Genomic DNA, 24,437 nt, shown 5'->3' with positions numbered 1-24,437 from the left:
ACATTCTCCACATTTTCTTTGGACGGTGTAATTTGATTGTAAAGTTTTCGATCCATCCTTAGGAGAGGGGGTTTGTTTGTTTGGTTGTGCGACTGCTTTCCCAAAAATGCCGATTCTTTTCACTCTCACACAAGAAACCCGGCCTGAACGCGTGAGCCACCAGTAAGCAGTAAGTGGTGGTGAAAAATTTAATTACGACAACCGATCGTCAACCGAAAAATCTCAACGAAAACATAATTACTTTTTCCACCCCGTTTTCGCGCGGAATGGAGAAATCGCTGTTAGAGTGGTGGAAAATGAAACCCTTTGCCAAGAGGGGAAAGAACTGAAGCTTGTCGGATTAAATCTTCTGGGTGCCTGATGGAATTGAAGTACGCAAGTTTGTGTAATGTTCCTCTCGGGGTTGAATGTTATGAGCGTAGTGGTTATGGATGAATATCAAGCAAAAGGGTTGAATAATATATAGATGAGTTTGTAAAATGATTTTTATCGCTTCCAAATTAGTCATCCTTCCTCGGAACAACTAAATCATTGTTCGGAGAACTTCTCCACGTTCTATTTGTGAAGGCCGTATTTCGCATTCCTGGAAAATAGAACTTGAAGAGTATCAAAATCTACAGTTGACGACTTCGAAGGAAAATCTGTCCAGCGTACCGCTCAACAGCAAGGATGGGGGATAATAATGAAAAGGAAACTCCAGAAAAAGGATGTTTTTGAATAATTGATGCTACTGGCTACTGGTTGGGAGTTTTTTGGAAAAATTTAAAGCAGATCCTTAGGAGCTATTCGTTAGTAAATTAAGGCGCATGGCGTGCCTTTTTTTTTAATCTTTTCCAAAACAAAACGGTACGCGTGCACCTTGAGTGTGTGAAACGTGGCGCAACTTGACTTCGGTGAACCCCGGCCGGATTAGGATAAGGTTTGTTCGTTCGCGTGCGTTCCCCGGGGGATTTCTTAGACCTACCTAAGCGACTTAGACCTACCTCCAGCGGGAAAGTAATAGGCCCGAAGGTATTCAAATTCAATAACATTTCGCGTTAGGGGATGAAGTGCCTTTTCTTTCGCCTCTCGTTCTCGCCTCTTATCCCGGGTTTCTGTGTGAACGCTTTTAGCGTAATTGTGCTTGGAATGGACGAGTACGTAGCGAACCTAGATCCTGGAAGCCTAAAGGACCAAGGAAGACTCAACTTCCTTCGCCCAACGGCCCAACACATCGTGGCTGCAGAAATGCGAACATAATTAATATTGCAAACACGGAACGGAACGGAACCTTCATCGTGATTTCCCCTACAACCGCTCCCCAGAATGTGTGTGTGTGTGTGAGGCTCCAGGCCACCAACCAGGCTATCCTGCACTCCGAACCGAGGGCGTCCATTCGCGAACGAACGGCGGGACCGTTCCGTGCACAAGTTTTTAGGGAGATAAAGTGGCCATAAATAAACTCTCCAAGTCTGGCAAAATAATTTACAATTATTTATTGAGGTCACCCGCTGCCAGGCACCCCCTTGTCGTCGCCTCCCCCCGGCCAGAAGATTGGGCAGGCTCGCTGGGGCATTTTCGCCTCGACACACGCCAGCACCGAAAGTTTAGCAAAACGATGAACATCAACAAATGAACAATTTTCCCTCCCGGTGCAGTGGTGGGGAAGGTCATGCGCGGGTCAATAAAAGGGCGGCGAAATTTCAGAATTTTCACCGTCGTGCAGAAAAAACAAACCAAGAATGGGATGGGAAAATGCACCCAACGGAGAGTGAACGTGCGCCCCACGGGTTGCAGTGTGTTCGGGCTCGGGCACATATGGTGCAAATGAAACAAAACTCGTTATTTATTTATTCATTAAGAAGTCTAAATTTAGCGCACAAATCGTCACGCCGTGCAAGATGGATGGATAATGGGGCTGCCGCTTCAGCCTCCCGTGCTCCCCCCAGACAGACCTGGTTCCATTTCCAGTGTGGGTTCACGAGCACGTTTTTCACCCCCCTGGAATATGCGTGTTTTCCTTTTTCTCCAGCGAGTCTGGGACCTACCGCGAGGGAAATCTCTGCGGTCCTGTGTGTGGGTGTATGTCTCCAAAACCGTCTCTGGGTTGAATTTATACTCAGAAACATTTAACGAGATAATTGTGGCCAGTTGGAGACCATGGAAAACGAATACAAAGCAGAACAAATTTAAGCCATATTTCCAAAAGTTAAAAGTAGTTCCAACAAAAATTTAACTTATTATTTCTTTTCCGTAAAATAAATAGTTAGCCATTTGGTTAGAAATTTTGGGAAAATCCCGCCCTTCGACGCCGTGGACGTGGATCGTTGCACAAAGACGGGGGAGAAAAATGTGCCACCCAAATAAACGCCACCGGCCATCATGTGACCGAGAGAAACGCCAGCGATTGCAGCAGACGCCCGCTTCATACCAGTGTTGTGAGTGTGAGTGAATTATACTGCATGCATCGTCGATGGTGCAGCATGCACTTTTGGCAAACTGCACACTGCACGACGGTGTGAGTGCGTCAGGGTAGTTTTCTCGCTCGCAATGGGAACCCTGATGATGGTCTGCGAAACCTCTGGAACTACAATCGCCAGAATGTGGGGAAAATGTTTCACCCGCTCCGGTACAGTCCTCCTTTTCCTTCGCAGCCCGGATCGGAAGTCATCATCGTCAACGTCTGTGGTGCAACGAATGGGGGGTTCTAATGGTGTGCAGCCGTGTGCAATATTGTGTGCCGCCCTTTGAGAGACCGTTTGCGAAACGTGCCGCTGGAAAAGGGAAAACTAGTTTGCAGATTTTGTAGGTCACGGCAGCCGTCGAGATGGGTGGGTGGGTAGACGAATTTGGTGGCCTACGCCAGCTTACGCTCTCTGCACAGGTTGCACAGGAACCCTTGAATGTGTATCAGACCGTGGTCTTGTTGATATTGCAATCGTTTGAAAATAAAATACTCCATATTTAAAATACACATTTTGATTGATGTTGGTTAGCGGATGAAAGGAAATTGGGAAAAATAATATGTTGGATTTATTAGCGTACGCTAAAGGTTTTGATGCGGCACTGTACCGTCTCACAAACACCTCGGAAAAACTGTCTTTTCACACCCGTTCTGTTGAACGGGAATATTATTAGTTCGGCGCACTTGGCGCATGTGAGCGTCGTTAGTGTCGTCGTCAAAGCATCGTTGCGTGGGTAAAGGAGATTCGCTTTATGCTGCTTCGAACCCCACCCGGTTGCGGCGTGTTCTGTTCTTCCCCCGCAGCCCCCCAGGTCTCCGTAAAACAGGCGCCCTCCTCTTCCCCCACCGTTCGATCATCGTTAATTATCGTTACCCCATGGAGCGATGGCGTAGTGGCGAATGCAAGCACGCCCGAGCTCCTCCGACCAAACGTGCCTGTTTGTGGTTCTTGCTGCGTGATGGAAAAGACTTCAGCAAGCCCCCTCCCGAGTTCCTCACACGGATCGAACTTCGACACATACCAATCCACCGCTCTGGGGGATGAACTCCGGGTCACTCTTCCACCCACCGTCCATCGTTGGCAGCAAATCTAGTGACATTATCACACCACAAAACACCAGCGAAACATGTCGCTTTGGTTTTCCGTTTTTGTGACGAGTTTACGGCGCACACGTGGTCGGGATTCGGGATGATGGCAGAGTTTTTGCGGGAACCAGGCGACATGGGATGGCAACCGGCCGAGCAGGCTGGTTATCGAACGGGAAAAACTCGCACAGATTTCATTGGATCTATCGAAAGTGGACACCGAGAGCCGTTGTTGGTGCGGGTTATGTCGCTTGAAATTGACAAACTGCCTACACGCTTTCCATGTGAAGTTGTAGTTGCTAGCAGTTGGGTTGTGAATCACAACCCGGTCGAACGATCGACGACCGGACGAGCGCCACTGATTCACTCCGGGGTGAAATGATTAACCACAATCCCCCATGTCCTTCCAGAATATAACTCTGTGTCTGTGTGCGGTTTGCATGGAAACTAAATTCGGGGCAAATCGTAGTGCTCTCGACCTCGGTCGTAAGATCGGTAGATAAAGCATGGACTTCGGTCGCCTGTCCTCCATTGTGTTCGAGCGATGAGTGTGTATATTGGCATTTGATAACGCCCGACAAACTGCTGTGGATGGCGATAGTGATTGCAAGTCGCCATGTTTAGTGGTTGAATGACACAGTTTAATCGATTGCCCATCAGGAAGTGCTTCAAAGCAGAGGATAAGCAAGGGGTAACGCAACGTCGTATATTTGAGTGGACTATATTTTTCCAACCCGAGATTCACCCTACTTTTTTCTATTTTATAAAAAACCCGTCGTAATCGATTTCTGAAAGATAGCTACACGTTTAAAAAATGTTTAGGAATCAACTACACACACCGTATGTGTTTCGCCTCTTCTGAAAGCATATGTAAATTGGTCAGTTTTATGTTACCGCTAACAAATTGCCTTTAAAAGAACCGTCCAGGTGCTCGCACAGGAACGTCCGCCAAATGTCCATGGAATGGCAAATAGTTTCCAATTACCCCCTGTCCTAGGGGGGGTACTGACCGCTTAGATGTGTCCCGCGTTGCCCATCCGGTGGTGACATCTTTCACGTCGTGAGGCTTCTTGAATTTTTGCAAAACGAAAAGTGCGAAGACCGTCCTCGGTGCGAAAAGGAGCGAAGTTTACCGGAAACAATCATCCGTTTGGAAGGCTGGTTGCACAGATAAATGTGGCTAAAGAGAAAGAGGGAATGTGTGTGTGTGAAATTGTCCGTGGCCCAAGGGTAGGTAGAGTGCGCTGGCTTCTTGCAAAAGACTCATCCGGCACACGGCACATCTGAAGGCAAGGGAAAATTCCGGGAAGAAAAGGCGCACGTGGTTTGAATTTCAGGTTTGCAACATGGCCCTTTGTTTTTGCTGTCTTTATTTCCGACACATTGTCGCAACTCCACCTTCCCACATCCCCACCCCCTGTGACTTTCGACTTGCCACTCTCTCCCGCGGCGAGCTAAATTCCTTACTAATGCGTGTTTCCTTTCGGTTTCGTTTTCTGGCCCGGTTCTTTTTTTCCTGGGGCCTCTTTTTCTTTCTCCGCAGGTGAGTGTATCTGTGAAGCGGCCTGCTGAAGCTGTTGTAAGATGTCGAAGGGACAAAATGAAAGAGAATGAGAGAGAGAGGGGAAGAAACAAAATCAGGCAGGAAGTGATGTGCGGCTGTTGTGTAGACTTCGAGACGAAAGACGGTGCACCCAAGGTCGCCCCCGCCGAGGCCGCCCGCCGGGAGAAGACGTTGCAATCCGGCGTTATGCGTTATGCGTTAAAGAAAACCTATCTTGGTAGGAAATTCCGCACGTAAGCATTCTGCCAGGCACACTTGGCAGCTGCTGTCGGTGTGGTTTCCGGCTTCTCAAGTTCCGAACGCTTTGGACGTCTTCGGGAAGTGTCACCAGCCGTCTTTGGGGCGAGTTTTCCGTTTTGTCTATATAATATGCATTCTTTAAACCATATGTTTTATTCCCCAGTGCGCCAAAGTGTTTGTGCTACGGTGAACTCCAATGGATTAGCGATAATGAAAGCTAAAAGCTCTGCTTAATGGACGTCAAAGTGTTGGCCTAAAATTTGTGGAAAACAAACCGTTTCAAAACCTAGAGTAGAGGTTGCGCCGAGCATAAAATATACATTACCCAATACACGCCACGGACCATTACGGCAGAAAATGAGCAGCGAATGGCGAACAAGTGTCCACGGAAACGTAATCCGGTGAGCAATAATAACCCTGGATTCGACGACACACTTTCCCAGCTTGAGCGCATGAGAATGCTTTGAGTGCTGAAATGGGAGCCAACTGATCTCTCTGATCAATCAGCGGAGCTAAGTAGCGCACGTCGTAACGGACCAAATAATCAATCGACGACAGCATCGGGGCACACAAAAAAGCGGGAAAACCGGGTGTGAAAATACGGAAAAAAGTGGTGCAAGAAGCAGCTGGAGCCGACAACAAAGCTCAAAACTCGACGGCCGGCCACAGTTCCATCCATCCGCGACCGGTGGTGATGCCGGCTGTCATTTTCCGTTACGCGAATTCGTTTCGGACCCGACCGCGCGCGCGTTCATTCCCCTTTGGATCAAGAAAAAAGCCACCAGCTCCCCAAGCCACGGTGTGGTGTGGCTCAAACGAACCTAACGAACTGCGAATCGGTTCAAATCGGCAAGGATGTTTAATTACAGTTATTTCGATACAGTGGCATAAAAATGGATTAGTTACGGTTGGCCGCGGCCGCCGGCCACTAGCAAACGGGGAACGAGAAAATGGTAAAGTCGAATCGAATGAAGATCAATAATCTGGATCTAGGCGAAAGTCAAGGAAAGAGTGGAGAATAAATATGGCCAGCTTGTGCGTGCCGCAAAAAGTCTCACAAGAATAAGATAGACCTGCTAGAGTACAGTCACTCCCGACGGCTGGGCGATCTCGTCCATCGGTGTGTTAATACGCAACGTAGCGTACTCCATGACCCTCGAGCCAACCCGGTCAGACTCGGGAAGAGCGGGCTAACTAATCCGGTTCAATGGCTTGTTGTTGGATTGTTAAATCGAGCATAGAACCACCGGCATCGACGGTCGTCGTCATGTCTTTGTCCTCGTCAATGACGGAAAAGCCGCAGCCAGGCTGGCATGGAGGGAACATGTCTACAAAGATGGATATAAGATCTCCGAGGAAAGACTCACCCCGCACGGGACGCCATGGGAAAGGAAGAGAAACTAATAATCTTTTGCTAAATTGAACCCCATCCATGGAACTCCGAACCACGTCGATGGATAGATACGCTTTCGTGCGGTTATAACAGGGTTAATGGAGTGAACTCTCCCGACGGTTGTGGCTGTCTCCCGGGCGAATGCATGCCAATGCCGGCAGCAGCCGTTGTGGGATGTGCATCGTACGAGGAATAAGGGCTCGAGAGTTGCAGTTGCACCGTGAGGACAGAAGTACTCCCCGAGAAGCGTGCGTGCTGTGACTTGATGAGAGTACGCCGTGTACGCCGTCTTGGGCGATTGCGCGCGCCAACCGGTCCCTTAATGATGTTAAATTGACGAATTGTTGAACTTGCAGTCACCACGGTTCACGGTTCGAACACCGTACGGACACACCGAAGATGAAGCGAGTATAAATTACATGCAAACCAAACCCACTTTCAGCGCCAAATAACAGGTGATGCTCCTACCGGGCATCAACATCATCGCGCACGGACATCCTGCAGAGTACGGACCACTTCCGGATACGTTACGAGACCGCAACACCATCGTCTATGACCTCGCATCAAAGGCGAAGTTCATCCTATGCGTGTTTAATTTAAGTTTAATACATTAACATTCTAGACCACGGGCAGATTTGTTCGCCAAGATAACAACAACAGTTGTGCTGCAAGAAGGAGAGAGAGAGAGCCATTAAGATGTTAAGCTACTGGAGTGGTGTGTGACCGCTGCCCTCCACTTTCCCACGGGATTAATTAAAACCGATTAGCCACGACCCGAGGCCCTCCCCGAGTGACAATAGACCTCCCCTCGGTGCGGTCAAGAAGTTTCCAAGCCGCCACGAATCAAACGAGAGCGCTACCATGTTACACCACGCCGATTGCACGCGTAACACTACACCGAGATACGGTGCTGTGGTGTGGTGGCCGTCGACCGGCCTGGGAAGTCGAAGGCAGGATGGGATGATGTTAGCTGCACGGTGGCCGCATCCGGCCAAGACGAAGCCCCTTGCGAGCCGCGACCTGCTGGTGGTTTGTGAGCTCAATAAATAAATCGTTATTACCGTATTTATTGCTTTGTGGCGGTTTCCTGCCCCCAACGGTTTCAGCCCATGGACAATGCCGCCCCTCCCTCCATCCTTCCCAAGGGCGGCAGGCGCACGCCAAGTGAAAAGATTGCGAACAAATGCAAACAAAGAACGCGCTATATGGGGGAAAAAAGAAACCAACCCATCGGAGCTTCAAGAACCAGTGCCTCGAAACAGGCTCAAATTACTTACACTTCACATCGGCCTCCAACCCACCGCCTTGCTCATGTCCTGCTTGTTTGGTTTTAGGGGAAACGAGCACCAGCATACGTACAACAGCATTTGGTGGTTTTAGGTTTCTCCAGGGGCGGCCTCACTGTGCCTCTCGGTTGGCGGCATCCTCGGTTACGCTCTTCCTATCCGGTACGAAGTGCCTGATGAGCCACGGTACATCATGCAGAAGCACTTGTACGGTTCTCGGTGAACAGTTTTTCTCTTCCTTTTCACGCGTCCATCGGAATGGGCGCAATGGTCCTTGACTTTCCTCGGGACGTGTTGCGCTGCTTGGCAAACGTTTTCTCAATCGCGATACGGAGGGGATTTTTTGTGGTAACGGACGGATGGAAACGGACTCGGATTATAAAAGCGTTTATAATTGGAAAAATGATACACGATGCAGTGTGATGTATATTATGACGCTGATGTTACCAACGCATTCTCAATGCAAGTCATTAGGGAAGGAGATCTTTGAAACCACCTTAACTGCTGCAAATAAAATAAATGTAACTCATGAAAAGTATTGATAGGTTATCTTTCCGAAATTTAAAGGTTGCAGAATATTTTTAAAATCTCTAAAGCTACTGTAATCAAATACAATCCTTTCCATTTGATTAATCCTTTCCTGTCCGGCTACGTTTTCAACCTGTGCACCTGACCGGGACCACACAGATCCGGACGGTGTACATCTATGGTCAACCGATCATCTCGCTGTTTGTGGAAAACCAGGAGCGACTATGCCTGGCACAGATCTCCAGCACGCTGCTGAAGGACTTCAGCTACAACGAGATCCACAACCGCCGGGTGGCGCTCGGTATCACCTGCATCCAGTGTACGCCGGTGCAGCTGGAAATTCTCCGCCGGGCGGGAGCCATGCCCGCCTCGTCCCGCCGTTGCGGCATGATCACGCGCCGCGAAGCCGAACGTCTGTGCAAGTCGTTTTTCGGCGAGTGCTCGCAACCGGCCCTGCCGGAGGGGTTCGCCTTCAGCGTGTACCACGAGTGCGCCTGGGGCTGCACCGGGTCGTTCTCGCCGGCGCGCTACAATTCGTCGCGCGCCAAGTGCATCAAGTGCGCCTACTGCAGCCTGTTCTTCTCGCCGAACAAGTTCATCTTCCACTCGCATCGGCTGAGCCCGCACGACAAGTACATTCAGCCGGACGCGGCCAACTTCAACTCGTGGCGACGTCATCTGAAGCTGCAGGGCAGCCCGCCGGAGAAGATCGTGTACGCCTGGGAGGACGTGAAGGCCATGTTCAATGGAGGTACGCGCAAGCGGTATATCCTTTCGACGGCACGAAAGTACAGCAATAGTGCCGGTGGTGGTGGTGGTGGTGGTGGTGGTGGTGGTGGGGGTGTTGGAGGTGGTGGAAGTAGTACCTCCGGAGCCACCACCATCGCGTCCCAATCGTCAACCGTTTCGAGCAGCGGAAGCAACAGTGGAACCGGATCGATATCGGTTACTTCGGGTGCGACTCCACCCTTGACGCTGGAAAAGCCGACCCCGATGGTGGTGATGCCAACGCCGACACTGGCCGAACCGCGCCATCAGCTGCTTCCGGTCATCGGATCGTCCACCGCTCCCGTCGTGGTGCCGAAGAAAGAGTTCTCCGATGGACAGCCGATCGACGCGACGTACAACAGTGACAGCTGCAGCAGCAGCACGAGTCCTTTCGCCCATATCCCGCACCTCCTATCGGCCAACAGTTCCGGTGCGCCGGGGGGTCAGCATGTACAGGCTCCACCACCAGCACCACCACCACACCCAACCGTAGGTCCCCTCGGAGGAGGTATCAGCACGCCGGTGATGGTCGTTCCGGCCGGAATTGCCCCGACCGTCGGGAGCCCGTCGACGACCGCTTCAGCAGCGGCCGCAGCGGCTGCTGCTGCCGCTGCCGCAGCTGCCATGGTGTCCAGCCATGCCTCGACGGTCGTCACGAGCTCGGCCGCCGTCGCCGCGGCCAACTTCGGCTTCAAGCTGTCCTGCCTGCAACCGTTCTCGTTCAACGGTATCGGCCACTTCCCGGCGATGGTGCCCAGCTCGGCCGGCTACCTGGTGCCCCTGCTGCGTCCCACCAACCCGAAGAGCATCTCGGCCGCCGCCATGTCCGCGTTCAAGCCGGTGGTCAAAGTGAGGAAAAGGTACGAGCGGGCAACGTCGCGTGCCGCCTCGAAGTCCGGCGACGGAAGATCACGAACGCCTTTGTGCACCCCCGGGCGGGCCAGCGATTCCTTTTGTCAATTCGCGCCACGATTGTTGTCACCTGTCACAAACCAAATCTGTCACGAACGTTTTATCACCTGTCACCTGTCAAAACACGAACGTTATACATCGCAAACGAGAAAAGAAACAAAACACGGTGAATACCGGCTTTTCGTACACGGATTTTTCCCTGCAGGTCCGCATTTTGTCGCCCATGCGTCGCTTCTAAACCCCACTCCTCACCCAGATCGCAACCCTGGATCGGATTGCCCGCCACCCGGAACCGGCCAATCTGTTGCTAACCCATTTTTTGTATCCTCCTTAAAAATGCATAAATGGCGGGTTCGACTTCCGTTCGCGGTGCATCCGAGAAATTGGCACTGCATTCGTGTTGCCTCACACGCGTCACCAAGGACACTTTAGTGTTAGGTGTGCGTATTGCTTATAACAACCAGAAGTACTTCTTCAATGGACTTCCATCCCCTCGACTGGATGGTTCTTTGTCGAAGGGCCGGTACAGGCTACTTGTATGATGGAGTGTCTTGATGGTCTTAACCTTTGCGAAAAGGGCGTTGTTTTCTCAGGTAAGTTGAGGAACTATGCGAGTCTAGTGTCTGTTTGTGTGAGTAGTAGAAAAGCCCGTTGCGGCGTAACCGGATGGTTTTCTATGTCAATTCCCTTCATTTTGTTAAGTTTTCTTTTGGTTTCCATTTTATCACTGGCATCCTGTGTTTATTATTATGAATTCTGTTTGATGGTTTACTTTTTCCCGCTGCGATTTAATTTTCCATCCTATTATTGCGACCTGTCCGCCCACCGCCAAAGTCGTTCGGATCCTTAGCTGAATGAAACCAAGTTGCCCCTTGGTTGCCAGCGAGTGGCATTTAAAACGCTGATGCACCATGCCCTTCTACCAAGCGCCACTCAAAACCAGCCAGTCGGGAAAATCCCAGCACAAGCACACCAAGCGGACGAAGGAACCACAGCCAATTCATTTTCACGGTCAAGGACGAATTCGGCGTATAACGTCATCGTCGCCACTTGTCCATGGCGCTCCACATCGCCTTCTGGACGATGTTTCATAAGCCCGTTCTGGCAATGGCAACTATTCACTTCTTTCGCTAGAATGGGGTGTAAAAAAAAACTATTTTCAAGGATTTTTCCACCGAGGACCCCCCCCCCCCCCACGATGAGGTTTCCTTGGCACCGGGGGCCAGCATTTGATCCTATTACTTGAACTATTTTTTCCCCTCAGTTCTTAAGCTCACCAAGCCACTAAGGGAAATGGGCCAACCGTTTTTGAAAAAGATGATAGTACTCGATGGTTTTTCTGAATATTTCCTAATGGGGGCCCCGATGCGCCCGATTTTGTTTTTTTTCTGTCCCCCTTAGGGCTTACCGTTTTGATGCAATCAGCAGAAACTGTCCTTTGCGGTAAAAGTACGCTTTTCAGCTCCTCCCCTCTTTTTTAGGGCACCCGAGAAAACCGGAAAAGCGGGCCGGGGTGATAGTGATTGAGCGCACTTCAAAAAGTCTTCCGATCGTCAAACAATCAAGTGTGTGCCCTCTTTACCGCTGGGGGGATGGGATGCCCTTCGGAATGCCTTGACACGGGAGGGATGAAAATATCAATCGGAAACGGACGGTAGTGGTGAAGCCGCCTGCTTTCTTCCTTCCGCTCTCCCTCACTGTAAACACGTGAACAAACTGTAGCAGTTGGCGATAGGCAACGCCGGAGTTATGCTGAATATGCTAATTCCTTTCGAGTTGAACCAGAGTTGGAGGCCTTTCGGTTGTGACGTTGAACGTGTGGAAGGTTTATTGGCGAGTTGGTTGTGGCTGCGGTGTTGTAACAGGTTTCATTTTATGTCAGAACGTACAGCTGGACCGGGCCCGGGAGTAATCACTGACGGAAAACACATGGCACGACAGACAGCGAGTGCCAGAAGTCATCAAAATAGCTGAGATTGGCCGTGTCGGAGGGTTTAATGCCAGTATCTTTACTCCGTTTCATGTGCGGATGAAAATTGGGTCACAATTCAACAATCCGGTTGAACGTTACGCAGCCGCCGCGCCAGAATGTTGATGATGAAAACTGAAGGAATCTTTTCGATACATCATTGCGCCGTCTCCGTCAACCCCACTCCCTCTCTCCTACACCCGCCTTATACAGAAGGGTTTACGCTACACGCAAGAATAGACCGCCCCGCGTCCAATCATTCATCGTTCGGATTTGCGACGCTCTCGGTTTTCCCATTGGCGGACCGCTCGAACGGCTCTTGCGAAAGTCACCACCCAACCGTCCCTCCCCTCCGCCCGCCGGCACGACAGCCATCGCTCCAAGATTAGCCAATTTTCACATCCATTTTCGTTCCCGACCGCTGGCTGCTGTCGTGGTGGTTCCGTGTGTTCCGGGCGTGTTCCCTTCGCTTGCGCGGAGTAAAAATCCGATGCTGCCGCTGGATGACGTGCAATCCGTGCAGACTCTCTCCCGCTGCTGCCGCTGTGTGGCTCGAAGATAATTGAAATCGACAGCCCGAGGGTACGCGCGAAGAAGGGCCCCAACACAAGGGCCACCTTGGCTGTATGTGTGTTTTCTGTTGTGTTTATTGGACGGTTTATACTTTCCGGTTCCCAGGGCCGCCCGGCTCAAGCCCGTGTTGGTCCGCCGCGCAAACATGTTTCCACCCGACGACCATCCACGCCACGAAGCTCCCGGAGCGGAGCGGAACAGATCCACCAACAAAACATCCACACTCGTTTTGCAACATGTTACTTATGTATGATCAAATATTGTTTTCCGTCCGGCGCATTCGGCTTCGGTAGCGCAAGTTTTTCGTGATTTACTTTGCGGAAGCCCCCTCCATACACTCCCCCTTACCTTCTCGTCGAAACCATCCGACGCTTTCGGTTTTTGCGTATGTGGAAAGCTTGTGTTGTGTGTGTTTGGGATTTATTTTATGTTTCATTTATGCCGCGCAGTTCACAATATTCTTTGATTTTAGCCAGTGAGATCATTTATTAAAATCTGTGTGTCTCTGTTCGTCATCCCGTTTTTTTCCCCTCTTTGTTCCCGTTTGCTTTTCTCCTTACGCTCCCGGATTACAGCAGAAAGCCAATATTTATTTTCCAGATTATGTTGTCAAAAAAGAAAACAAAACAAACAAACAAAAAAAAATGGATGCAAAATTCGTAGCATATGCTGTTGTGTATGGCACGAGTGAGGAAAAAGCCAAATTTATAAAAACAAATTTACCTTTTTTTCCTTCTGCCTGTTGACATTATCAATGCAAACGTTCTCTGCACGCGCATTCGTATGTTGGTTTACTAATATTTTATCTTTTCTCCATTTTCTCTCTTTCTTCCTCTTTTTCGCGTATTTTGAAATATAGATAAACCTGAGGCTAATACTCGTCAGTGGCAAGACGAAAGAATTCCTCTTCAGTCAGACGGACTCGGCCGGAGATATAGCACTGACAGTATTCGAAAACTGGCCCGATGGTAAGTGTGATTGTGCCAACATGGATGAAATGTGTTTTCCGAAAGGTTTTCCGGTACCATGGCGTTGTTGCCTGCAATGCAAAGGCTTTATTTGACGATGATTTAGATATCCCGGATCCAATATTCCTCCTTTGTATTCTCACCTCAGCAGATTGTGGAAATTTCAAAATGATGCTAATCAATTGAACTTTTCAACAACCGTACGTGACAATGTGCTATCTCTCCTCCCTCCCCCGGTGGAAATGGAAACGAAAGGCAGTATATCATCGTTTACGCATCTCTCCCTGTTGGCGCCAAGGATTGATGCGGGTGTGTGTGTGTTTTCCCAGTGAAATTGGGGATCGATTCGGGTATAGCAAACATTCGATCCACTGCTGAGCAAGCTTTTCCCCATCCAGTCACCCAGTTGCCGTTACATCGAAGTTGATTATGGAATTTCCATTTGACACTAATGAAGACAAATCTCTGGAATGGGGCAATGTTTCTTTCTCGCGTGTAAGCCTCGGCTCAGACGCGTCTTTTCCGTTGGCAAAAACCCATCGAAATGCAAGCTCCCCCCCACAAGCTTCCCATCGTTGCCACAGGTGGTGGTCGGTTGGGGCCGGGGGAGCTGTAACATGTACTCCAAAATTCACTTACGGTGAACCTGCTCTTCTCTACCATCGATGCGTTTGTCTGTTTTTCCCCGGGCTAAGGTAGATCCGGATCCGACAAGCTCTTCCCGGGACCCGGGAAAAATTCGACGCGTGTGGAAAAGTGGACAGACAGATAGGCGGGCCATCCATTTTGGGGCTAAATATAAACCGAATGGGAACCGAGGGGACACGAAACAAGGGAAGAACGCCCGGGACATTGTGTTGTGTGCGCCGGAAAACTCGGAAAGGTATCGTCGCACGAGCAAAGCGAGCGTGCACGTGGAGTGCTGATTTGTGTGAAGGATGCTTGGTCGTAGGAGGGAAAGGGGAAGATGGTTGTTGGTCGGGGATGGATGCCGTTTCGCTTTCAACCATTATCGGAACAGCATGAATGCTTTAGTAGTGCGGTGTTTCAGAGGAAATGATTAGCGTGTTTGGAAGAAGCAATCAAGACATTGAAGCACTTGGATTACTACAAGAGTTCCGATTTATTTTGAAAATACGGGAAAACCGATTTTTATTTCATCGTTGTATCACAATAAACAAATTGTAAATAGATTAGATAATACATTTCTAAGTTGAAATGCCAATCGTATTGAAAGTTTAACTATCTTAGAACAGGCAACTGATAGACCAGGAATATCAGTCAAGACATTCCTCAATACTACAGAGTTCTTATTGTGAAGAGCAATCAGACAAATGAATTACGATTAAAGCTTTAATAACGATTAATTTTGGTGAGTGCAACTTAACTTTTTTATCTTAACTCTTCTAAACTCCTGCTCTTTTTTTTATTTTTTAAGTTTCCCAACTTAAATTTATTAAATTTATTGCTATAAATAGCAAAAAGATAGAAAAATATTGAATTCACACATGGAAACGATAGAATTGTCGTTATTCGGAAACATTAATAACGCAAAACATAACCGATCTTGAAGGAGTCGTTAAGGTATCGTCTCACGTTCATCTTTACTACAATCTTACCTTTTCTTCAATGTTCTGGCATATCCACTTTAAGGCACAACTAGGCCAGAAAAGGGTGCCTCGACTTCGAATTGTCGTTACATGTATCACTCGAACGATGGTTCCCCTTGCCCTCTCCCCATCGAAGTTTATTTACTCCATTTTGGCCCTTCCGATGGCAGCCAACTCCGAGGGGGCAGTATTGTCTGCAACGAACCTTCTTCCATCGAATGTATCAAACTTCAGCCTCCAGGATCGTTTACCCCGAGCTAGCGGGCAGAAACGTTGAATATATTTATGTGCGTTTGTAAATATCCTCCTGCCACCCTTGCGACAACCGGACAAATGTCTTTTTTTATTCCATAAAGGAGGTTCCTAACATCAACCCCCTAACCGCTCGCTCTCAGTTCCTCGTGTCATGTGCAGACGGGGTTTATCCTCAACCGTGATCCGTACGTGTCCTCCGATGTGTCCGTGCACTTTTCACGGTTTGCACTGTGGGGGTTTGCTTTCTCATCCCTTCAATCGAACGTTCACCGGAAAGATGGCCAGCGAAACTATTCCCCAGTGACATCGCCCAGCCGTCGTCACGTGTGTTCGTCCATGACGTTTCTTATCCAATCTTCGTTGGTTCCTCCGCCCGGTTCCTCTCATCTTTAACTTAAGTTTATTTGCCTTCCCCGTTGCCTGGGGTCCGTTTCTCCTTCGGAAGGGCGACTTCCTTTCGGTTTTTCGTTTCCGGTACCGATCGTCATTTAGCTAGCTGGTGGAATGTTGTTTCGTTTTGCCATTCCTTCGCTGTCTTCAGTCCAACAAAATGGACATCAGAGTAGGACGAAACGGCCAGGGTCGGGAGCGAATGAACATCGCGGGAGGAACGGGAAAATAGATCCTTGTCAGTAGGACATTATTCTAGCAGGACGAAAAGGGCGCGCACTACCTGACGGCGGGTGTGAAGTACGAGGGGAAAACGGTACCGTGATTAATTGCCAACATTAATTACAATCAAAGTCGGAAGAGAGACCAGGTTTCCTGGGGGTGCGCGCGGGTCCGGGGGTATTGTTGTTAGGCATGGCGCTTTGTGGTAACGACAGCATCTTCTCTTCATGCACGCGCTTTCCCAGCGGACACTCCTTGGTGTTGTGCACGTGTAGCCGAGGGTGCCTCATTAGTTTTTGCTGTTGCCCTTTGTTTCCTATTTTCTGCTCTAATGTGCAATCCAACCATATTTAACGTCTAGACTCAAGATATCGCGATGCGATGGTATGGTATGTCGCCCGCGAGCGAAGAAAAAAGATGGTCGCTTTTCGCTCAAAGTCCCACGTGTTGCCTTGCACTGGCAATATTGTTATTATTGCTTTGTTACGAGGAAAAAAGACATAATCAGTCGGCACAAAGCTTACTGTCTTGCAGGAGGTAGGCAGGTAAATAATTAATTAGTAGCAAAAATTAAATATGCAAGCCACACACCTTCGTACCTCAATCTTTTTACTATTGTTTTATAATTTCTAACGAAATGATAGCAGAATAAAGTGTTTCTATAACCGGAAACCAGTTTCCGAGCGGCAGAAAAGCATAAAAAGTTTCAAAAAAAGATTCGGGCTTCGACAGGTTCCACCGAGATTTGAACTCGGATCGTTGGATTCAGAGTCCAAAGTGCTAACCATTACACCATGGAACCGGTTGAGGGAAGGCGCTCTACACGATGGTTTAGTTGTGAAGGATGTTCGAAGTGAAAAGCACCATCTCACACAAACAGTTCAACAATTTCACACACAATCGTCCCCTGTACTGACCCAGTTTTGCTTTTTTTTCTTTCTTGTTGTCTTTCATCCACAGACTGGGAGGCGGAAGCGGTAGCGAAGGCGGAAATCTTAAGACTCATCTACCAGGGACGCTTTTTGCACTGCAACGTCACGTTAGGCGCGCTGGGGCTACCACTAGGCAAAACGACCGTGATGCATTTGGTGCCGCGTGATAATCTACCCGAGCCAAACTCGCAGGGTAAGTGCACGTGCACAATTGCATCCACGACACAAACCTGTGCAGCGCTTTTCTATATCCGTGCTTCTCTTTCCCGTTTTAGACCAGCGACAGAAGAGCAAAGGCGGTTCCAGTAGATGTTGTTCCACTAGTTGTTGTATACTGTAACCACCATCATCGCGACGGAAGGTGATGCGTTCGTGCGTGCGCCGTGCGTACCCCTGCACCGCCGAGAGAGTTTCCTCCCTGGTACCAGCGGCCGGTGCCGGAAGTGTCTACGTGGAGTGTACGATGTTCCGAGAGCGACGAATAATAACAAACCCTCGAATACCGCTGATAGCCAGCCGTTTGCCTGTGAACATGATGCACTGATGGTGATGATGATGATGTTGATCACATGCTGCCCTAGCACGATCGGCGTGAGAATGCGGAGCAACGAAGAGAGGCAGACCGATATCTTAATGTGTTTTTCATCTCCTATGGAGTGTGTCCTAAAGTGTTGCTTTGGCGTGCGTAGGTTGTTTTTTAGTACCGACAACATAGACGGCCGCGTCGACCGCCCTCCAAGGTTCGCGCAAACGTTGGGTTCATTTCAAATGCCAAGATATGCCGCACAGTATATGAGACGGCAACACAATCTGCAATCAGTAGCATCGGTAGCAGCAGCGGCAGCAGCTTCATCGATGCAGGGCTGTTAAATGTATATGCGTATACGTACAAGTAAACTATAAAAAAACACACTCTTCAGAGCTCTACGGATCACAGAAACTCGCGCAATGACTCCAGCGGGGGGACGCTGGTGGTGGTGGGCGGGCGGAAGGCACTTTTGTATTATTAGGGAAGCAGCGAATTTCGGTTAATGTTATTTGTAGAGTGATAGTGTACTAGTAATAGTCGAGATAATATTTAGTGTTACGTTTATTAATTTTTTTTTCCTCTCCCGAGCCGTCCCGTTAGGAGGTCCCGTTTGTTTTTACACTTGTTTCCGTTGACAGCCCTTCGTGTCTATGTTTATTCTATTTTGTTTTACTCGCGAGAACCATTTATCTCCCGAACGCACTGCAATTTTTTAAAGTCGAATCCCAAACTGCACACACGATCGAAGCGAGGCAGCAGCAAACACAGCGAGGGGAGCAGAAGTAAAGTGAAATTGAAGGCACGGTTCAAAAGAAGCTGCATAGTTTTGTTTTTGTCTCACTCTGAGGATACGTAGGAATCCATAGCAGATCAAACAGAAATTTGCAAATACTCACCTGGTGTGAGGATGACTGATAACAATGACGATAACTAATGAAAATGGCATATCTTTGCGTTGAATGTCTACGAAGCATCTTTCCGCTGATGAATGAATGTTGCGCATGATGAACACGTGAACGCGTTTGGATGAATGAATGATGAATGAATGCATCGAATGTCCATCACAACAATGACACCGGGGGTCAAAGCTGGCCCTGATATTCCTTATCCTTCGAGTTCCCTGAACGATTTGTTTAGGAAGGTCATGAAAAATGTAATTTTTTCGCGATCAGGAAACAAAACGGCACGTGCCAGCAGTCATAGTATATTGCTTAATGTTTCTCTCACCCTCGGCTCCCGTACACACATATCTTTTCAACTGCAGTTTCTTCGATCCTGTGTGTATGTCCTACCCTTCTGGTTACCTTATTTTATCAGGGTTGTAACGATGAGTCGAGCGCGCCCGGTTCAGATATACCCTCCAGCGTTAGTTATCTTTTGGGTTTTTTTGCGGACCCGGAACTGAATTCCCCTTTTTTCTGTTCGCCAAAGTTTGCCACTTTCTACTCGACTCAAAACTCCCCGCTCAACCGAATCTGAGGCATCGTACCACCACCAGTCAGTGGGTTTTACGTATGTGTTAAGTAAGTTAGATGCTATTGTTTTGTTATTGTAGTGAAAATGAGCGATTGTGTAGAGTTTGGGATGGAATAAAAACGGTGGCAAGGTGGGACGGGCTTGGTAAAGCAAAGAAAGCGTTCGTAAACGACTTTAGTCAGTTGTTTGCAGTACAGGTGCGTAGTATAGATGGAGGGAAGCTGCAAGTAAAAGTTATTGGAAGCGAACCAGCAAGGAATGGTAGAATGGATGTAGTTATATGAAAACAAAACACACAGACACACACAAACACATATATATAACAAAACTGAAGCTTATTGATGGTGGTATGAATATAATTACCTTAAAATCGACAGAAACAGTGAAAAACAAAAACAAACCAATTGCAAAAATAATCACTATACCACTGTATACAACATGCACTGTTGTGTCCCCCCTGTTCGGTGAATGTTGGATGGACAACAAACCTACCAATAGTTTAATGGTATAAATTTGACCCGCGTGCGAAGAAGGAAACACTGAGAAACTGACTAACTTAGGCGAAAAGAAAGGATTCTATTTTGTTCTCTTCTGTTTAGGTTAGTATTTAAGCAATGGTGTATTTCATAGCGACCAGTGGGCTTGAAGTGAAGTGGGCAAAAGATGCGAGATCTGCGCTGTTTGTTGCGGGTAGCATAGACGTAAGAAAGGATCGATGGCAACTCGGTGCGTACTAGGGCGAGCGAAACAGATGCAACTACTATCGAAATCTACTACCATTAACTTACCACGGTACTCAGAACAGGCAGGATTCCGAATCAATTCAAGCATAATTACAGTTCTGCTGGGTGCTCGTATCGACAACACATCTATACCCACACTCTACCAAATTATTATCCTCTTGACGTAACGCGCAAGATAATTTACGAACTCATTAAAATAAAGCCAACACAGGCAGCAGCGCAAACAAAGAAACTCACAAACAAACAAAAATATAACAGACAGTTACAGATAGAGTTTGATAACTACAGTTGATTACCAGTCGGTACTGTCGGGGGTGGACGGGACAGTACAGTACGGGATACATTTACTCACTCACGCCACTTCATGGCCCCTCATTACCGCAAAAGCTACTAAGCCACATGAATCCAAGGAACAGACAGACAACAGCGAAACTCCACTGAGACCAATCTGTTGAAAGGTTGTCCAGGTGCGCTGCTTTCAGGAAGCTATAAGGGTCAATCTCGGCTGAAATCTGATGAACATCTATGTAAATCAAAATCTCAAAGTTTTTATGTTTGTGTTTTTTCCTCACCCCTTTAAACGATAATGCACATTTTCCCAGGACCATAAGACCGCCGATCCCCCGCATGTTTCTGCGTCATCGAAATCACACCCTTTCTCTCTCTCTCTCTCTCTGTCTTGCTCTGCATCTTTACTCTATCCATTTCTCTTAACGTCACAGATAGAAATCAACAAAAAAAACATTCACGTTTCCTTTCGTCCTTTTATATTATACCTTATTTTCAACCAATTGCTCTATTCTCCCAACATGGAAAGCCTAGTTGGGAATGTTGTAGTTTCCGTTGTGTTTTGCTCAGATTTTAAAGAACAAACACTATTTCCTAGCAGAATGGGCAGCATCTTTAATCGCCAGAGGCAGCAGTACGAAAGAGCTAACATAAATCAAACAGACAAGAATGAAACAAACTATTAAAGTACACTTACTTCGTTTAGCGATTAGTGATGTGAAGAGGAGTGTGGACAGGCGAGAGAATACGCGATATTTTAAAATTAGATTCAGACAAAAATAAAAACGACCGGAAGTGGAGAAAAACAATTGGGGGGTAAACAAAGCAAACAAAAACCGATGGAGCTAGACGTGTGTGAAGGTGAGTGAGAGAGAACAGGGGACGAACTTCACGAATTGCACGGGACGATAGAATTAGAGGCAGATATATACATACAGGAGGCGGAAAATGGAACAAGCGAGGGGAAATGTGTTAGGAACAAATGTTAAAAAATTCAAACGTGAACGTATTTCCTGCGTCTAGAAGTGATAAGAAAATGTAGCAAATGTAGAACGAGTATGCCACGGACGGGCGGACGACGTTAAAATACGTGATTATGATAGCAGAAATGATGAAGCAGAGAAGTGTACGTACGTAAAGAAGATGTGGTATGAAGGATACAACACATTCAGACACAAACACACACACACACACATAAACCGATAAAAAGGACGAAACCCATTTGTGGCGGAAAAACTACCGGAAGACAGTGTGGAGGAGTATATAATAAAAGCGGAAGATGTATTGTTAAATCCGATGTATGTATATTGATGAAGCAAGTGAAAGAAAAATGTAATAATATATTTGAGTTACATGTTTGTTGGTTACGATTTCGGTTCGAGTTCGGTTACTTGGGAATTTCGTTTACATATGCTATGCTGAAAAACAAAAAAAATTGTAAAAAGTTTCCCTGTTTCCGCCCGGGATCGAACCGGGGGCCTTCCGCGTGTTAGGCGGATGTGATAACCACTACACCACGGAAACAGCTATGAGTGACGGGCATTATAAACTGTTCAGTATGTTAGCATCGATACAAATCATGATTTTTCTTTCATTTTCATTCTAATAATTTTTGTTGAAACATATTTAACATAATTTTTTCCTTCGATTTCTCTCTTGTTTTACATATGGTAGGCAGAAATACGTATTTCATACTTCATGAAATATAAAACCCATCGCGCAAAAAAAGGCTAATTTTTTCATCACATTTACTGTGATTCTTCATGTTACTGCGTGTGCTGTTCACATTTTCACTTCTCTCTTAAGAATTTGTTTCCGAAAAGCATCCGAATGTAATCAACCCTAACCGCTTATCGAAACCGGATACTGATAAACTGATGTGACGAAGAGTGCACTACGTGCTGCATGTACACGCTTGAGTACGTATGCATGCCTCATGTTTTATCTTCCAATGGCGTTCGGATAGCTTTGCTTAAGTCTTGCTAGAACATTTTTAAATTCTAATTCTAGTTCTAATCATCTGAAGAGTCCAATCAGAACCATTAGAAGAGACAAAAAAACGTGCGAAGCTGCATATCCAACTATTTTTTCCGTAATTAATAAACCTGATTAGACACTTGAAACTAGTAAGTTGGTATTGTTGTTGTTCACGATCAAGTGTTGTTTTCAGCGGGGGGCTCTGCATAACTGCATAAAATCAAAACAAACCCGACGTTGGAATGTTATGCTACTCCATCAGATAACGTCATCTATCACCACACTATCTCCAAAATATAGTCATCTAGTCTGGTACAGTCCGATACAGTACCAGCTGCACCCAAATAAAGCCGAATCAATATTAACAACGTACCACACAGCCACAGTCCCTCGAGCGGGTTGTTTGTCCCCTTAATGCCACACAACACCTGCAAGAATGTTGTTTCCACTTGCACCACATGGATCCGAGGGGGGTATTTTACTCGTGCACCCCGCTAAGGCGCTCCCAGATGAATCATCTGTGTGCTGGCGGAATTCGCGGAAGGTAAGTCGACCGCCGGGGAAAGTCCTTCCTCTGGTGTGGATGGGAGCATCTATCGAGGTTGATTGCTCACCAGCACGATCCCCGTAACGTACGTCACGGACGGAACCAAACCGGTTTCCAGCGAACGTCCGCAAGGCGATCCGCCGCGATCTTACGTCACGACACCGCTAGGGCTGCGTACTGGCTGCGATATCCAGCCTCACCAACTCGCTACCCGAAGGCTCGCCGAAACATATCGCGCTTTTTGACCACGCGCGCGGCAGTCTCTCGCGCTCGGTTCGTGGCACGTTGTTTGGTCAATTGTACCGGTGACATCGACCTGGGCGGACGTGTTTTTCTCGACGCGCGGGGTTGTCTTTCCTCGACAGCGAACCGACACAGGCGCGCGTGTGTATTGCCGGAAGCCGGCCTTCGGTGTGTGCTATCGCAACGTTGCTATTTGCGTTATCCGGTGACAAAGTGTCTTATCGTGGAGTGGGACTCCATTGCAAGGTGCTTTTTTCCGAGCCAAAGTGCAGCACAATCTAAGGTGTGGTCCCGTTGAGTCAAGTCTGCAAGTTGAGCATGGAAAAAATCTAGTGCAAAGTGAGTTCAATGTCATCATATTTAAGCAAAAGAAGGAGCTTTTAAAAATCTACTTTGGGCGTACCAAACCCAAAACGGAAATCTGTGTACATGCGTTTGTGTTTGCCCTCGCGATGATATTTATCCAAGCATCGATTCACCGTTCGTCCACGGAACCTCTGTTTCCTCAGTGACCCCCATCCCTACCAGCATGCCAATGCCCCATGGTATCCGGTTCCGTTCCGGGTTTGAAATTTAGCATGCTTTGTTTTTTAAACGTTCCCGTTCTTGTATTCAATGGTCAAATGTTACTCTCTCTCTGGTTCTGTGGTCATGCGAAGTTTTCGAACGTAATTCCTTGGCAGTGACTCGCACCGTGACTCATTTGATTTGCCCACCCTGACGTGTGGACCCTACAGATTCACGAGTTCCCTAGCATATGCTTCCCTGTCCGACAGTTGTTTTTTTTCCTCGGCATATCTTCACTGACCACCTGAACGAATGACGAATTTGCTTAACCCGCGAAGTTGCCAAGGGACATCGCTGTTGCGTGATTCACTTGGCTTCGGGCGCGCGTGATATTTCAATTAGGACGCCAAGCAGAAAAGAAAAAACACTCAGCTACCGAAAGACTATTGAAAAGCGAGTCGGACGGAGTCATGTCGCAAACAAAAGCAGCAAACCAAAATACACTAGCGCACTCGAAAAAAAAGGCCAGCCCTAAGCGAAACCGAAGCAAATCAAGTTGTCATCCGTGTCGTCAGCGGAGAAACGTCCAAACTGCCGACACTGCCCACTAAGACCTCCGAGAGGACTTGGTCCAGTAATCGTTGGGCGGTTTGGACAAACAACGCCGTGTCGTTTGTTCCGGTGGATTGATGGGAAGTTAATTAAAGGTGTTGTTTTCTCCCTTTCAGCCATGTGCGACGCTGCCCAGCAGTGCCTGTGCCTGTGAGATAAAGTTTGTGGAAAAAATCAGGCCGTGTCCCATCAGCAAACCGTGACCGAATTCATCCGCGTATCGGTTCAATTAACGGCGCCCGCTTCGAAAGTTGATTGATTTTCGAATACGCTTCGAATACACATTTCGAGCGGAGACGGAGACGAATCTCCATAGTGAGTGAGATAAACAAAATTTAAATATCACCATTTGTGTGCGAGAGTGGCGATCCTCGCG

At 47.8% G+C, this 24,437-nt stretch overlaps 1 protein-coding gene and 2 non-coding genes across 7 annotated transcripts in view; 1 reads left to right on the top strand and 2 right to left on the bottom strand.

The window, feature by feature from the left end:
- Positions 1 to 18,679, top strand: part of LOC131272309 (ubiquitin-like protein 3) — a 51,601-nt gene extending 32,922 nt beyond the window's left edge. For all 5 annotated transcript variants that reach the window (XM_058273995.1, XM_058273992.1, XM_058273997.1 and 2 more), the window contains exons 3-5: positions 13,622 to 13,730; positions 17,168 to 17,332; positions 17,415 to 18,679. In XM_058273995.1, the coding sequence (XP_058129978.1) occupies positions 13,622 to 13,730; positions 17,168 to 17,332; positions 17,415 to 17,479 (339 nt within the window). In that variant the 3' untranslated portion in view covers positions 17,480 to 18,679. The remainder of the gene's footprint in view (positions 1 to 13,621; positions 13,731 to 17,167; positions 17,333 to 17,414) is intronic.
- On the bottom strand, positions 16,938 to 17,009 carry Trnaq-cug (transfer RNA glutamine (anticodon CUG)). Its single transcript has one exon. It is a non-coding gene; the product is annotated as a tRNA-Gln (tRNA).
- A 2,947-nt stretch (positions 18,680 to 21,626) lies between the features above and the next one.
- Positions 21,627 to 21,699, bottom strand: Trnav-aac (transfer RNA valine (anticodon AAC)). The gene has a single exon. It is a non-coding gene; the product is annotated as a tRNA-Val (tRNA).
- Between the last annotated feature and the right edge of the window lie 2,738 nt (positions 21,700 to 24,437).

Source organism: Anopheles coustani, chromosome 3 (assembly GCF_943734705.1).
Source record: "Anopheles coustani chromosome 3, idAnoCousDA_361_x.2, whole genome shotgun sequence".
Taxonomy (NCBI): Eukaryota; Metazoa; Arthropoda; class Insecta; order Diptera; family Culicidae; genus Anopheles; species Anopheles coustani.
Note: the sequence above shows the minus strand (reverse complement) of the source record. Positions and strands in the feature narration are given on the sequence as shown.